Here is a 15,022-nt window from a genome sequence, read left to right as displayed (position 1 = left end):
ACATTAACAGGGAGCCCAGGTTCTTTTACTTCTGGGATCCTCGCATTGCTTTTAAGGTCTGCCTCTACAGCGAGGGGTAGAAGACCTGAGCGTGGAGGGAGAGAGAGAGGGGCCCGTGAGTTAGAAATGATTCACAAGCATACCGGTCAAGGGATGGGAAGGAGTCGTGGATGCTTTCCCAAGCATGTTGGGCACAGACTGGGAGTGGCTCTGTTCTAGCAAAGTCTGTGCTGAGGGGAAAGTGGACATGGATCATGCCCTTCCTCTAGCTGGAAGTGGGGGAAGTGGTTTGGAGGGGGTATGGGAGACAGCACAGGCACCTGCAAAGTTATTACCTCCCTGGAAGCAAGGGTAGAGGCCACCAGGAGGAGCTCTGGAGTACCAGCCACCTTACCTTCCACTCCCAACCTCGCAGTGGCCTCAGCCACCTGCAGCAATCGCTTTGGGTCAAGAATGTATCTTCATGGTAAAGTTTGAAGCACTGCAGAAAAACCCTTGAAAGAGCGAGGAAACCTGGATTCTAAATGTGGCTGGGCCTCAGTTTGCTTGTTAATGCAGTAAGATTTGAGGCTAGGGAGGCTTTCTGTTCCGAAAGTCTCTGATTTCCATAAGATAGGATGAGGACCACTGTGCTTATTCCTGCTTTAACAACACAGAACCTAAGGCAATTAAAAAAGAGATAAAGGGGGTTTAGTCAAGGTCATGAGGGTCAGTATGCCTAGCCTAGGTCACTCAATTTCCAGCCTGCTGCTTACCCACTGAACTTCCTTGCCTTTTCGGTGTGAATGACTGTCTTTATCCGTAGCTGCCCAGCCTCCCATGACTGCAGATGCAGATCTGAACAAACTTTGCTGGCTATCAAGGTCCAACAGGCTGAAATATACACAAGAGAACCCTCATCCCTCATCTCCGTCTTTGGTTCTGTCCCAGGAACATGGCCATGAACTAATCTAATGAAGTGAAGGCACACGTTTCTGTGAAATTTGGCCTTACAGGTGTTCAATTCAATCCAACCTGCTTCTAAGGAAACCTATCGAACATTTATGTAATATCTACTGTGACCAAAGCACCATGTTTGGCTCTTTTGGGGAAAACACAGAGTAGCCCAAGGTTGTGCCCTGCCCTGTCAGAGCTCATGATCCAGATTGGAACCCCACATCAGTGCCTATAATAAAGGTGAGACAGCAGGATGGCCATTGAGGCCCTGGAGGTACAAATGATGTACAGCTCATAGGACTGGTGGTTTGGGGTACAATGGCAGTCATATCTCTTGCTTTTCAATTTCTAATAAAAGTCACATACGAGCCCCCACTTGCATATTATTTATAGGAAGTCAGCTCTATCATGGAGTCTCTCAGCTATACTCTTCCCCAATTGCCCCGCCTCCAAATGCAAGGAAGAGTAATTGTTCTGTTGAAGTGCCCTTCGCTTTGTCCTTGACCACACAGTGATGCTTTCAAAAATGTTTCCAGCACAGTCCACTACTTCCTTATCCACCTCTATGCCGGTGCCTTGCACTGCTCCAGACTCTAGAGCTCCCATGGGGCATAGTCTCTCAGGTCATGCACATGAGCTTAGGCATCATTCCCAAAGTATAACTTCTGTGTAGCTCAGCCTGGTTTGGGGGATATTTGCTAGTGGAGCCAGCCCTCTGCTTTAGATTTTTACTTTGAACCCAGGAGTCGGGCCAGACCCTCTGTCCCCATATGGTAAGTTTTGCTTTGGAAGTCTTTTTCTAGCAGTTTGTTCTGCTTGAAAAAAAGTTGAAGTTCTACCTTGGCAAGCACCAAGCTCCAGAAATAATATGAGAGGGAGCAGGAGGTATTGTCCTCCACACTTTTCTTCTTTCATGATTTAGCCAGAGACTTCCCAAGTTTCTATACTCCTTCCCCCACTACCCCCTACCCAGTGGAACTCTCTTATCATAGCTCCTTAGGAAATTAGAGCTTCATGGATTTTTAAATATTTGATATTTTTTACAGAGATGACTAAAAAACCAAGACAAGATACAGGTTCTCTAATAATTAGAAACTGCTGGTAAAATGTAACAGAAAATAGCTAGCTATTGGCTAAAAGAAGAGAAGCCTCACTAACAAAAGAATATTTTCTCCTTCCAGTGGATTGTTAGGATTCTTTCTCATGCTCAGCACAGTGAAGCTGAAAAACCTTGTGGCCCCAGGGCAGTATGCAGCCTGGATTTTCTTTGCTAAGGTAAGAAAGAGGGAAGGAGTGGGAAAAATCAGTCTCAGGAACCTTTATGTCCAGTGTTTCTTGGAGCATGGGTAACATCAGGTTTGAGCTTCATGATATCATTTCCAGGCAAGGGCTCTGAGCCTGATCCTTCAGTCATTCCGATGACAATTTCTGAGGTCCTCTGCCTATTTTAGTAGCATGATACAATCTTTGTCACACTCCTGGAAGGGATAATCCCTTTAACTTCCCTGAGCCTTAATTTCCACATCTGAACATGAGAGGTTTTGCCTGCAGAAATCTCTAAGTCTTCTCTGGTTCCACAAGACTGGATTCCTGGGGATGTCTGGGTGGCTCAGCGGTTGAACATCTGCCTTTGGCTCAGGGTGTGATGTCGGAGTCCCAGGGATTAGGGATCGAGTCCCACATCAGGCTCCCTGTAGGGAGCCTGCTTCTCCCTCTGCCTATGTCTCTGCCTCTCTCTGTGTGTCTCTCATGAGTAAATTAAAAAAAAAAAAAAAAAAGACCTTTTAAAAAAAGAAAAGATTGAATTACTGGATACGTGGGGCAGATCTTCTCTTCCTTCCTTGGGGCTGTGAGTGTGTCCAGAGCCCAAAGTGACTTCCCTGAGAGATCTCACTCTGTCAGGGCTGGTAGAGAGAGGAAAACAGACAAATAGCCAGGTAGGAAGACTTTGGTGAAGTCTTCAAACAAGACTATTCTAAGCATGCCCATTGCATATCTGATGATCATGGTTGAGGCATAAGATAGAGAGGTGGGAAAATAAGGAGCAGAAAAAGCAGCTGTGGGATGCTCATTCGTGACTGAAACGCTTTGGAACCAACTTTCTTCTAGCGGAGCATTTCATTTCTTTCCTGTCTGCAAAGAAGTCAAGATGCTGGGCCCTATGTGCTGCTTCTGAGAATGAGCATTCTTAATTTAGCTTAATGAAATCATTGTTTAAGCTCGTACCTTTTATCATCTTTATATTTATTGGTTGATGTTTTTCCCCCAGAAAACAAAAACAAACATTTTTCTTAGAAAACAACCATTTCACCATCATATTTTCACCTCCATGGGTCTGCTTTTTAACCGCATTAATAAAGTCTAATTACAGTAAGATGTAAAGAGTGGCTAAGAGACTGGCTTCCAGCATGACAAAATGAGGAGGTTGACAAATCCTCCTCCCAAAAAGTAACTGGGAAGCTGGAAAAAGATTGTCAAAAATATCTATTTCAGCTCTCTAAAAATTGACCAAAGGCATACAACAAACTGAGAAGCAAGCATTTGTTCGTGAAAACTGTAAAACTTTGGGTAGGAGCAACGTGAGCGTATGGCAGTATTACCTAAGGTTGCTCCCATCCCCTCCTCCTCAGTTCTGTTGGTGTGATATTTCAACCAGAGCAGGGCAGGCTATGAAAACCAGCAGCCTTGCTGCTGCTTCTAGAATACTCCATTTGGAGTATGTTTAGTTAAAGTGGCCATGTCAGTGGTAAATAAGTAAGAAGAACCAGTAGCCCCACTATCTTGAATTTACAGTCCTCTTTGGGGCAAGCAATGGACCAGTGGTCTAGCTGAGGACTTACTAGGTAGTTCAGGGACATGAGACAGCCAGCAGGGGCTTGATAACTCTCCATGTGTCCCAAATTGACCGCAGTCTGTGTGCACGAGCAGCAGAGATGGAGTGTGCCCAAAACACCCACATGTCCCTGGCCAGCGGAGCCTGCATGCACACACAGAGGAGATGGGAGAGAGCCAGCAAAAGCTGGGGCAGACATGAAAAACTTCAGCCTGAAGTTTGAGTGTGCTCCCTAGCCCACACACAGTCAGAGGCACAGAGAAGAAGCCTGGCTGAAGGTGTTTGACCAAAACCTCTGACTAGTCTTTGCTAGAATACTAAGCTATGCAGACATGGGGATGACTTCTAGAAAGCCAGAAAAAGCTTAAATGTAAAAACAAAAAGAAATTGAGTAAGGGACCTAATATGGGAGACTGATTTCATAGACTTAGTCCAGGCAAATTACTAAACAAGCAAAGAACAGTACCAACAACAGTGCTCTGGGGAAAAGTAAGAATCCAAGGTTGCTGCCATATGTTATCTAAAATGTCCAATATTCAACAACAAAAAGAGTTAGGGACATTCAAAGAAACAAGAAAACATGATGCATACACAGGGGAAAAGCAGTTAATAGGAACTATGCCTGAGTGTCCTCAGATGTAGGATTTAGCAAAAAAACAAAACAAAACTGCAAAGCAGCTATTTAAATATGTTTAGAGATCTAAAGGAAACCATGTTTAAAGAATTAAAAGAAAGACTCAGTGAATACAGAATCCCAATAAAGAGATAGAGATGATTTAAAAAGAGAGACCCAAGTGAAAATTCTGGAGTTGAAAAATACAATAACTAAAATGAAAAATTCTCTAGAGATACTCAATAACAGGTTTAAGTGGCAGAAGGAAAAATAAGTGAATTGGAAGGTGGAGCCCAAGAAATTATTCAATCTAAAGAACGAAGACTTTTTAATAATTGGAGAAATATGAGCAGAGTCTCAGAGACCTGTGGGACAACATCAAGCATATCAACATATGTATTATAAGAGTTCCAGAAGAAGAGGAAAGTGGTGTAGAAAAAAAAAAATACAATAAATGGATGACTTCTCTCTCAATGGGGACCAGAAGGCAATAGGATAACATATCTAACATGCTGAAAGAAAAATCTGTCAATCAGGAATTCTACATACAGCCAAACTGTCCTTCAAATATGAATGAGAAATAGACATTCCCATATAAAGACATTCCAAATAAAGGTTTTATTGCTAGCAGCTCTGCCAATAGTAATATTAAATGTGAATAGACTAAATATTCTACTCAAAAAGCAAAGATAGACTGGATAAAAAAGCAAGATGTACCTATATGCTGTCTACAAAGGACACACCTTAGATTCAAAAACACAAATAGGATGAATGCAAAAGGATGGAAAAACTTCACCATGCAAACAGCAAGCCAGGTGTAGTGACTATATTAAAATCGGGCAAAATAGGGATCCCTGGATGGTTCAGCGGTTTAGCACCTGCCTTTGGCCCAGGGCGCGATCCTGCAGTCCCAGGATCAAGTCCCACGTCAGGCTCCTAGCATGGAGTCTGCTTTTCCCTCCTCCTGTGTCTCTGCCTCTCTCTCTCTCTCTCTCTCTCTCTCTCTCTGTCTAGCATAAATAAATAAATCTTTAAAAAAAATAAAATAAAATCAGACAAAATAGACTTTATGACAGAAAATGTTACTAGGGAAATACAAAGGCATTTATTAATGATAAAAGGATTGATACACTAGAAAGATATGACAGTTATAAACATATATGCACCTAACAACAGCACCCCAAAATGTGTGAAGCAAAGAGTGACAGACTAGAAAGGAGAAATAAATTATTCAGCAATAAGAGATTTCAGTCCTGCACTTTCAGGTTGATAGAACAACTATATATAAAAGCAAGGATATAGAAGGTATAGATGACTTGAACAACACTATCAACCAACTTGTCATAACAGACATATAACATTCCACCTGTTGACTGCAGAAAAAATATTCTTCTCAAACACACATGAAACATTCTTCAGGATAGATGTTATGCTGTGTCACAGAACAAGTCTCAGTAAATTTTAAAAGATTGAGATCATTTAAACTATGTTCTCTGGCCACAGCAGAATTAAATTAGAAATTTACAACAGAAAAAAATCTAGAAAACAAAAACCATTTATTTGGCAATTAAATAACATACTTCTAAATCGCCCATGGGGCAAAGAAAACATCACAATGGAAAATAAAAATATTTTAACCAAATGAAAACAAAACCACACAGTATGTCATAACTTAAGGGATGTAGCTAAAGTGGTGCTCAGAGGGAAATTTATAACTATATTTACCCATATCGGAAAAAAAAGAAAGGTCTCAAATCATAACCTGAGCTTCTACCTTAAGAAACTAGAATAGGAAGAGCAAATTAAACCCATAGCAAGCAGAAGGAAGGATATGATAAACTTTAAAGTGGAAATTAATGAAATACAAAACAAAAACAATTTCTGTTAAGTGAAAAAAAAAAAAAAAAAAAAACAAAACAAAAACAATAAGGAAAATCAGTGTTGGTTCCCTGAAAACACCAACTAAATTGACAAACCTCTGGCCATACTGACTAAGAAAATAAGACAGAAGATACAACTTAAATAATTAGAAATGAAATGAGGGACATAACTACTGATTCTATAGAAACTAAAAGGATTATATATTATGAATAACTTTCTTCATTCTATTATGCCATCAAATTAGACAATTGAAAGGAAATGGACAAATTCCCAGAAAGGCATAAATTAGGAAAATTGACTCAAGAATAAATAGAAAATCTGAATAAACTCCTAACAAGTAAATAAATGTAAGTACTAATTACAAATCTTTCCACAAAGAGAAGCTCAGGCCCAGTGGGTTTTATTGATGAATTCTATCAAATATTTTTAAATGAAATATTTTCTCTTTACAAATTATTTTAGAAAGCAGAGGAAAGAGAACAACACCCAATTTATTCTATAAGGTGTTTACCTGGATACTAAAGCCAGACAAAAGTAAATCATAAGAAAACTATAGACCAATATTCTTCATGAACACGGATCTTTAACAAAATAGTAGCAAATTGAATATGGGAATATATAAAAAGAATTTTATGCCATGATCAAGTAAGATTTGTCAAGGATACAAAGTTGGTTTAACAAATGAAAATTAGGGATCCCTGGGTGGCGCAGCGGTTTAGCGCCTGCCTTCGCCCCAGGCGCGATCCTGGAGACCTGGGATCGAGTCCCACGTCGGGCTCCCGATGCATGGAGCCTGCTTCTCCCTCTGCCTATGTCTCTGCCTCTCTCTCTGTGTGACTATTGACTATCATAAATAAATAAAAATTAAAGAAAAAAGAAAAACAAATGAAAATTAGGGCAGCCTGGGTAGTTAGCGGTTTAGCGCTGTCTTCCACCCAGGGCGTGATCCTGGAGACCTGGGATCGAGTCCCACTTTGGGCTCCCTGCATGGAGCCTGCTTCTCCCTCTGCTGTGTCTGTGCCTCTCTCTCTCTCTCTCTCTCTCTCTGTCTCTCATGAATAAATAAAATCTTTAAAAAAATGAAAATTAATGTAGTACCTTTGTATTTATAAAATAAAGAGCAAAAAAATGTAGCCATATCAATAGGTGCAGGAAAATCACTTGACAACATCCAATGTCCACTCATGATAAAGACTCTCAACACACTACTAATAGAAGGGAATCTTCTCAACCTAATAAAAGGTATATGTGAAAAACCTGTACTTAACATTATATTAAATGGTGGAAGACTGAATACTTTCCCTCTAAGATTGGGAACAACACAAGAATGTTTGTGCTCACCACTTCTATTGAGCAGTGCAATTAAAAAAAAAAGGGCATCCAGATTAGAAAAGAAGAAATTTTTTTTTAAGATTTATTTATTTATTTATTCATTCATTCATTCATTCATTCATTCATTCATGAGAGACACACAGAGAGAGGCAGAGACATAGGCAGAGGGAGAAGCAGACTTCTTACAGGGAGCCTGATAAGGGACTGGATTGCAGGACCCCAGGATCACACCCTGAGCCAAAGGCAGATGCTCAACCAAGTGAACCACCCAGGTGTCCCAAAAAGGAAGAAATGATATTGTCTGTATTCACAGATGACATTCTCCTATGTGTAGAAAATCCTAAGAAATCTATTTAAAAAAACATTAATTGAACTAATAATTTTTAAAGATCTCAGGATACAAGATCAATGCACAAAAATCAATTATAGTTTTATATATTGGTAATGAACAGTTATGTTCATAAAGTGAAATTAGGAAAAGTTCATTCAAAATAGTATTACAATTAGGATCTTAACAAAGAAGTTCAAGACTGAAAACTATAAAATCTCTCTGAGGGAAATTTAAGAACTCAATAAATGGAGAGATTCAATGTTCAAATGGAAATTCTCCCTAAATTGATCAATAAATTCAACATAATCCCTCTCAAAATCCCAGCAAACGTTTTTGTACAAATTCACAAACTGATCCTAAAGTGTATTTGGAAATTCAATAGCCAAAACAGTTTTGAAAAAGAAAAAGTTGGGATTGAAAACTCACTATAAAGCTAGGATCATCCAGACATTCTGGTATTGGAATAAGGATAGGCATTTATGGTCTGTTGACTTTCTATATAGATGCCAAGACAATTGAATGGGGAAAGTATTTTCTTTACAACAAATGGTGCTGGAACAATCAAATATCTATATGCCAGAAAAACAGTACTGAGACCTTCGTCTCACATTGTCAACTCAACCATGGATCATAAACCTAAATGCAGGCACTAAAACTAGAAAACTTGGGGCACCTGGGTGGCTCAGTGATTGAGCATCTGCCTTCAGCTCAGGTCGTGATCCTGGAGTCCTGGATCAAGTCCCAAATCAGACTTCTCTCGGGGAGCCTGCTTCTCCCTCTTCCTATGTCTCCGCCTCTCTCTCTGCTTCTCATGAATAAACAAAATCTTTTAAAAAATAAAATAAAATAGAAAACTCTTAGAAGAAAACAAAAGAAGTCTCACTGACCTTGGTTTAAGCAAAGAGTTCTTAGACACCAAAGCATGAGTCATAAAGTAATTGTAAATTAGACTTCTTTTTTAAGTCTTTTTTAAGTCTTTTTTAAGTCTTTTAAAATATTTTATTTATTTATTCATGAGAGACACAGAGAGAGAGAGAGGCAGAGACACAGGCAGAGGGAGAAGCAGGCTCCATGCAGGGAGCCCGACGTGGGACTCAATCCCGGGTCTCCAGGACCAGGACCTGGGCTGAAGGCAGGCACTCAACTGCTGAGCCACCCAGGGACCCCCGGTAAATTAGACTTCTTAAATGAGAAATTGGACTTCTTTAATTTAAATATTGAAATATTTTGCAATTCAAATTAATGGTCATTAGACACTGTTAAGAAAATGAAAAGCCACAGCCTACAAGAAAAGATTTGCAAATTGTGTATCTGATTAAGGACTTGTTTCTAGAATGTATAAAGAATTCTTATACTTTAATGAGGCTGCATACAACCTAATTAAAAAGTGGTCAGGGACACCTGGGCGGCATAGTCAGTCAGGTGTCTGACTCGGTTTTTGCTCAGGTTGTGATCTCTGGGTCTTCAGATCAAGCCCCATGTCAGACTCCTTACTTAGCACAGTCTGCTTAAGACTCTTTCCTCCTCTCCCTCTGCCCCTCTTCCCCATGTGGATTCTCTTTCTCTCAAATAAATAAATCTTTTTTTTTTAAAGATTTTATTTACTTATTCATGAGAGACACGGGCGGGGGGGTGGGGGCGGTGCAGAGACACAGGCAGAGGGAGAAGCAGGCTCCATGCAGGGAGCCTGACGTGGGACTCGATCCTGGGTCTCCAGGATCACATCCTGGGCTGATGGCAGGTGCTAAACCGCTGAGCCACCCAGGGATCCCCCTCAAATAAATAAATCTTTAAGAAAACCCTAAAAACAAAAAAAAATGGTCAAAGATGTGAATACATATATATGTATATAATGGAATATTACTCAACCATAAAAAGAGACACCTTGCCATACGCAACAACATGGATGGAGCTAGAGAGTATAATGCTAAGCAAAATAAATCGGAGGAAGACAGAAACTATATGACTTCACACATATGTGAAATTTAAGAAACAAAACAAATGAGCAAAAGGGGGAAAAAGAGAGGCAAACCAAGAAACAGGCTCTTAATTATAGAGAACCAACTGATGGTTACCAGGGGAGAGGTTGGGAGGGGATGGGTGAACTAGGTGATGGTTATTAAGGTAGACACTTGTGATAAAAACCAGGTGATGTATGCAAGTGCTGAACCACTATATTGTACACTTGAAACTGATATTATACTATATGTCAACTAACTGGAATCTGAATTAAAACTTTAAAAAGGGAAAAAAGATGTGGATAGACATTTTACCGAAGAAGATATATGAATGGTTTATAAAGTCCATGAAAAGGAACTCAGCATCATTAGTCATTTGGGAAATGCAGATTAAAACCATGATGAGGACGGCAGCCCAGTGGCTCAGTGGTTTAACCCTTGCTTTCGGCCCAGGGCATGATCTTGGAGACCCGGGATCGAGTCCCACTTCGGGCTCCCTACATGGAGCCTGCTTCTCCCTCTGCCTGTCTCTGCCTCTCTCTCTGTCTCTGTCTCTCATGAATAAATAAATGAAATCTTTAAAAAAAAGTCATGATGAGGGACACCTAGGTGGCTCGGTGGTTCAGTGGTTAGGCCCCTGCCTTTGGCTCAGGCCATGATCCCAGGGTCCTAGGATTGATTCTTGCATCGGGCTCCCTGCAGGGAGCCTGCTTCTCCCTCTGCCTGTGTCTCTGCCTCTCTCTTTCACTCTGTGTCTCTCATGAATGAATGAATGAATGAATGAATGAATAAATAAATAAATAAATAAATCTTTAAAAAAAAAACAAAATAAAACCATGATGAGAGTGCCTGGGTGGCTCAGTCAGTTAGGTGTCTGGCTTCAGCTCAGGTCATAATCCCAGGATCTTGGGATCAAGCCCCACATATGGCTCCCTGATCAGTGGGGAGTCTGCTTCTCCCTCTCTACACCCCCTACTTGTGCTCTCTCTCAATATCTCTCTTTTGCTCAAATAAAAAGCCTTTTTAAAAAAACATGATAAGATATCACTACACACTCACTAGGATGGCTATAATAAAGAACTATAGACGATGTAAGTGCTGATGAGGATGTGAGGAAACTGGCACCCTCATAGATTACTGGCAGGAATGTAAAATGGTAAAGCCACTTTATTATTTTTTTTAAAGATTTTATTTATTTATTTATGAGAAATACAGAGAGAGAGAGAGAGAGAGAGAGGCAGAGACACAGGCAGAGGGAGAAGCAGGCTCCATGCAGGGAACCTGATGTGGGACTCAGTCCCGGGACCCCAGGGCCACGCCTTGGGCTGAAGGCACGCTTAACCACTGAGCCACCCAGGCGTCCCTAAAGCCACTTTAGAAAACTGTCTGCTAGCTTCTTACAATGTTAAACATAAAGTGACTATACAACCCAGCAATTCTGTTCCTAGACATGTGCCCAAGAGAAATGAAAATAAAAAGACTTTAACATGGACACTCAGAGTAGCATTATTCATAATAGCCCCAAACTGTAATCTAAGTGTCCATCAGCTGGTGAATGTGTAAACAAGATGTGCTATGCACACGCAATGGAATACTCTTTGGCAGTAAAGAGGAATGGACTATTAATACATTGCCATACCACAGATGAATCTTGAAAACATTATGCTCAGTGAAAGATGCCAGTCGCAAAAGAATACATATAGTATGATGCCATTTCTGTGAAATTCCCCAAAAAGGCATATTTATAGAGACAGAAAAGCATAGTGATGCTTTCCTGGAGCAGAAATTGACTATAAATAGGCTCAAGGAAGTTTTTTTTTAGGTAATGGAAATGTTCTAAAACTGGGTTTTGGTGATGGTTGCACCATCATTTAAATTAATTTCTTAAATGTGTTCATTAAAAATCATTGGATTTTACATTGACAGTGGGTGAATTTTATGGCATGTGAGCCATCCCTGAAAGCTGCAGAGTGCTCAAAGAATAGTGCTTGAATCTTGTCTTTTAGGATTAGAGAGGATATTTTTCCTATGTGTATGGGTTTGCCTGTTTGGCCACTACTTTCATGAGCCTCCTTTTTATTTATTTTATTTTTTCTTTTCCTCTTAAACTCGGAGGAAGGTTTATAATTTCCTTCTCTGTAGTTGACTCTAAAGTGGAAGGATTTTTTAATTGGCTGCTGTGGTTTAATGCTAATCCTCCTTAAATGTGGAAGATTGGATTAGATGAGCCACTAAGGTCTTTTCCAGCCTTAGTGCTTCAAGGCGTCTCTTTTTTTCCTCCATCCCCTCCTTCTCCTTTCTCTTTTCTGTTTGAAAATAAGCTCTGTTACCCTCAGTAGCAGAATATTTACCCATTCTTTGGGCCACCTACACATCAAAATGTGCTGACATTTGAAATACAACATAATTGTTCTTAGCAATACAACATTTCCCCATGACGTCATTATGACTCTACTGAGTGCCAGCATACTCAGAAAGTGACTCAGAAGGATGTTCCATTGGCCCCAGAGGAGAATTTAGATTCTGTGGAAAAACTCAAGATACTCAGAAAGAGAGGTCATTCAGAAGCAGCTGAGGGTACCTTCTTCCATGTCTCAGATGGGCCCAGTCTCTACTCTTTTCCAGGGAGTTGTCATGTGAACTTCATCCCTTCCAAGGCATCCATGCTTCTCTCCCGTCCTTATCTTAGTGTCTTCTTTAGGTCTGAGAAATCTCAGCGTGGGAAAAAAGTGCCTTCTGAGTCACTTTATATTGTTACCCCTGTTATTGTTTTTTTTTTAATCTGTGAATTTAAGAAATGTTCTAAAAAGCTAAAAATAACAGAACATTTAGCAACTTTTTTTTTATTCCTCCTTTCAATTTGATAACTTCGGGTGTGTGAAATCTAACTTCATCTTCATAAAATCTTGGAATCCCTTCCCACTCGTGAAGCATCGATACAAGAAAAAAATGAATGAATTTAACAGGAAAGCAATGAAATGTATAGACATATAAGAAAGATGGGGCATGCTAATGGGTTTCTCTAGGAGATCTAAGTTCTCATGTGAGAATTTTTCCTGGATTGAATAGTGCCTTGTCTCATCCTTATTAACTTTAAACTGACTGGTGTTCTCAGCATCCATTGGGAAGGAGCAATTGAGGCCAGTGTGAGTTTCTGTTGAGGATGAGCCAGGAGAGGAGAGCCATTCCCAGACAGCAGCTCCGCCCTCTATGGTCTTTAGAATCCAGTGTTTGCTCCCCATTTCAAAGCTGCCTCCATAAGAATGCTTTTTTCCTTTAAGCTAATGCTATAGTTGCTGCTGCCATTTTGTCCTGAGTCAGTGGTAGACCAGCAATCCAAGTTCTAGTTTATTCTCTTTATGGACCTGGGAAAGATTTTTTTGTAGCTTGTCTAGGATGTGTCTTTCAGTTTGGTTTAGTTTTTTGTTTTTTTTTTTTGTTTTGTTTTGTTTTTTTTTTTTAATTGGTAGAGTCTCATCATTCATGTGCACAGGGTGGAGATGAAGGTGGACCTCACTCTCAGGGCCATGCAGTGTGGGGTCAGCACTAGAGAATGAGTGCCTCCTTACCTAATGCACATCCCTTCCCTGACACTGTGCCGTGCTTGCCTGAGACAGCTGTTAATTCCATGGGATTTTAAGATATACTAGATTTGTACAGTTTGGGTGGTATATTTTGCTAAGATTTTATTTTTAAGCAATCTCTATACCCAACATGGTGCTCAAGCCCAGAACCCCAAGTTTAAGAGTCACACAACTCACTGAGGCAGCCAATGCTCCTAAATGGAAAGCTTTTTTTTTTTTCCCCAAGTAATCTCTGCACCCAATGTCAGACTCAGACTCACAACCCTGAGATCAGATCAGGAGTCACATGCTCTACTGACTTAGCCAGCCACGGGCCCCCTCGGTGGTATTAAAAGTGCTTTATATCAAAGTACATGGTCTCTCTTTGAATGCCTTTCTTTCCAGACATGATTCTACAAATCAGTCAACATTTATTAGGGAAGTCTTTGGAGTCCAGGGTGAGGGAAGTACATTGGTGTATGTACAGTGCCAGCCGAAGGCATTTTATACCCAGAGGAGGAGGTAAGAGTGACAAGGGTGAGACTATTAAAGGATATTGCTGAGCAGGGTGGTATGACTTCAGGGCTGAGAGAAGGGAAGCTCCGAGTGGGCTGATATAGTGGAGATTGAACTGGCCCCTGCAAGCCCAGCTTTCCTGGGAAAAGTGAAAAATGGAAGAACGACTTTCCAGGACGAGTGAAAAGGGCCCCAAGGCAAGATGTACAGATGGGGAAGCATTAGGAAATAAGTTTGACCAGACCAGGAAGAGAGTGTGGAAGTGTGAGGGAGAAATCAGGCTCTGGGGACGCCTGGGTGGCTCAGGGGTTAAGCGTCTGCCTTTGGCCCAGGGCGTGATCCTGGAGTCCTGGGATCGAGTCCCACATCGGGCTCCCTGCATGGAGCCTGCTTGTGTCTCTGCCTCTCTCTCTCTCTCTGTGTCTCTCATGAATAAATAAATAAAATCTGAAGAAAGAAAGAAAGAAAGAAAGAAAGAAAGAAAGAAAGAAAGAAAGAAAAGAAAGAAGAAAGAAAGAAAGAAAGAAAGAGAGAAAGAAAAGAAAGAAAGAAGAAAGAAACTAGGCCCTGAAGAGACAGATTAGGAAGCCCTAAAAGTTATGCCCCAGAGACCATGTGAACTTCTGAATGAGACCAACTAAAGATAAATTGTGTTGGAAATGAGTTCCAAGCGTTTTGAAGGGAGATGAATCAAGGTAGTGAGAGAAGGCAACAAGGTGAAAGGTCAACCTGGCTGATAATCTGAAGCAAAATAAATTGTAGTTATTTAATCAACCATATAAGTGTTATTTGATGTGATCAAAGAATTAGGTAACAAAGCCTCAGATCCTTTTAGAGCAGTAAGGGTTGTGTGACAATCATCTGGGTCCAGGGAGTGTTAGATAGGGAAGATCACAAATGGCTCCAGGGTTTGTGGCTCGGAACATGAGAAATCCATGGCATGACAGTCACAAATGGGTGGGAGAGATTATGGAAGAACGCCTTTGGGGAGGAAAGCTGGTGAAATATGTTTTAAATGTGTATGGTGTGTATGGTTTAGTTATAGATGTTTTAGATGCG

The 15,022-nt window shown here is 40.6% G+C and overlaps 1 protein-coding gene across 16 annotated transcripts in view; it reads left to right on the top strand.

The window, feature by feature from the left end:
- The window catches only part of TMEM241 (transmembrane protein 241), a 123,565-nt gene that overhangs the window by 78,082 nt on the left and 30,461 nt on the right, over nt 1-15,022 (top strand). For 15 of the 16 annotated variants that reach the window (XR_011996752.1, XR_003236183.2, XR_011996750.1 and 12 more), the window contains one exon: nt 2,118-2,211. The exons of the other annotated variant lie outside the window; for it this stretch is intronic. Coding sequence is in view for 11 of the 15 variants with exons in the window: in XM_072735087.1 (XP_072591188.1) it covers nt 2,118-2,211 (94 nt within the window). In the remaining 4 variants the exon portion in view is untranslated. The remainder of the gene's footprint in view (nt 1-2,117; nt 2,212-15,022) is intronic. 16 annotated transcript variants of the gene reach the window in all.

Source organism: Vulpes vulpes, chromosome 13, assembly GCF_048418805.1.
Source record: "Vulpes vulpes isolate BD-2025 chromosome 13, VulVul3, whole genome shotgun sequence".
Lineage (NCBI taxonomy): Eukaryota > Metazoa > Chordata > Mammalia > Carnivora > Canidae > Vulpes > Vulpes vulpes.
This window is presented reverse-complemented; position numbering and strand designations above follow the sequence as displayed.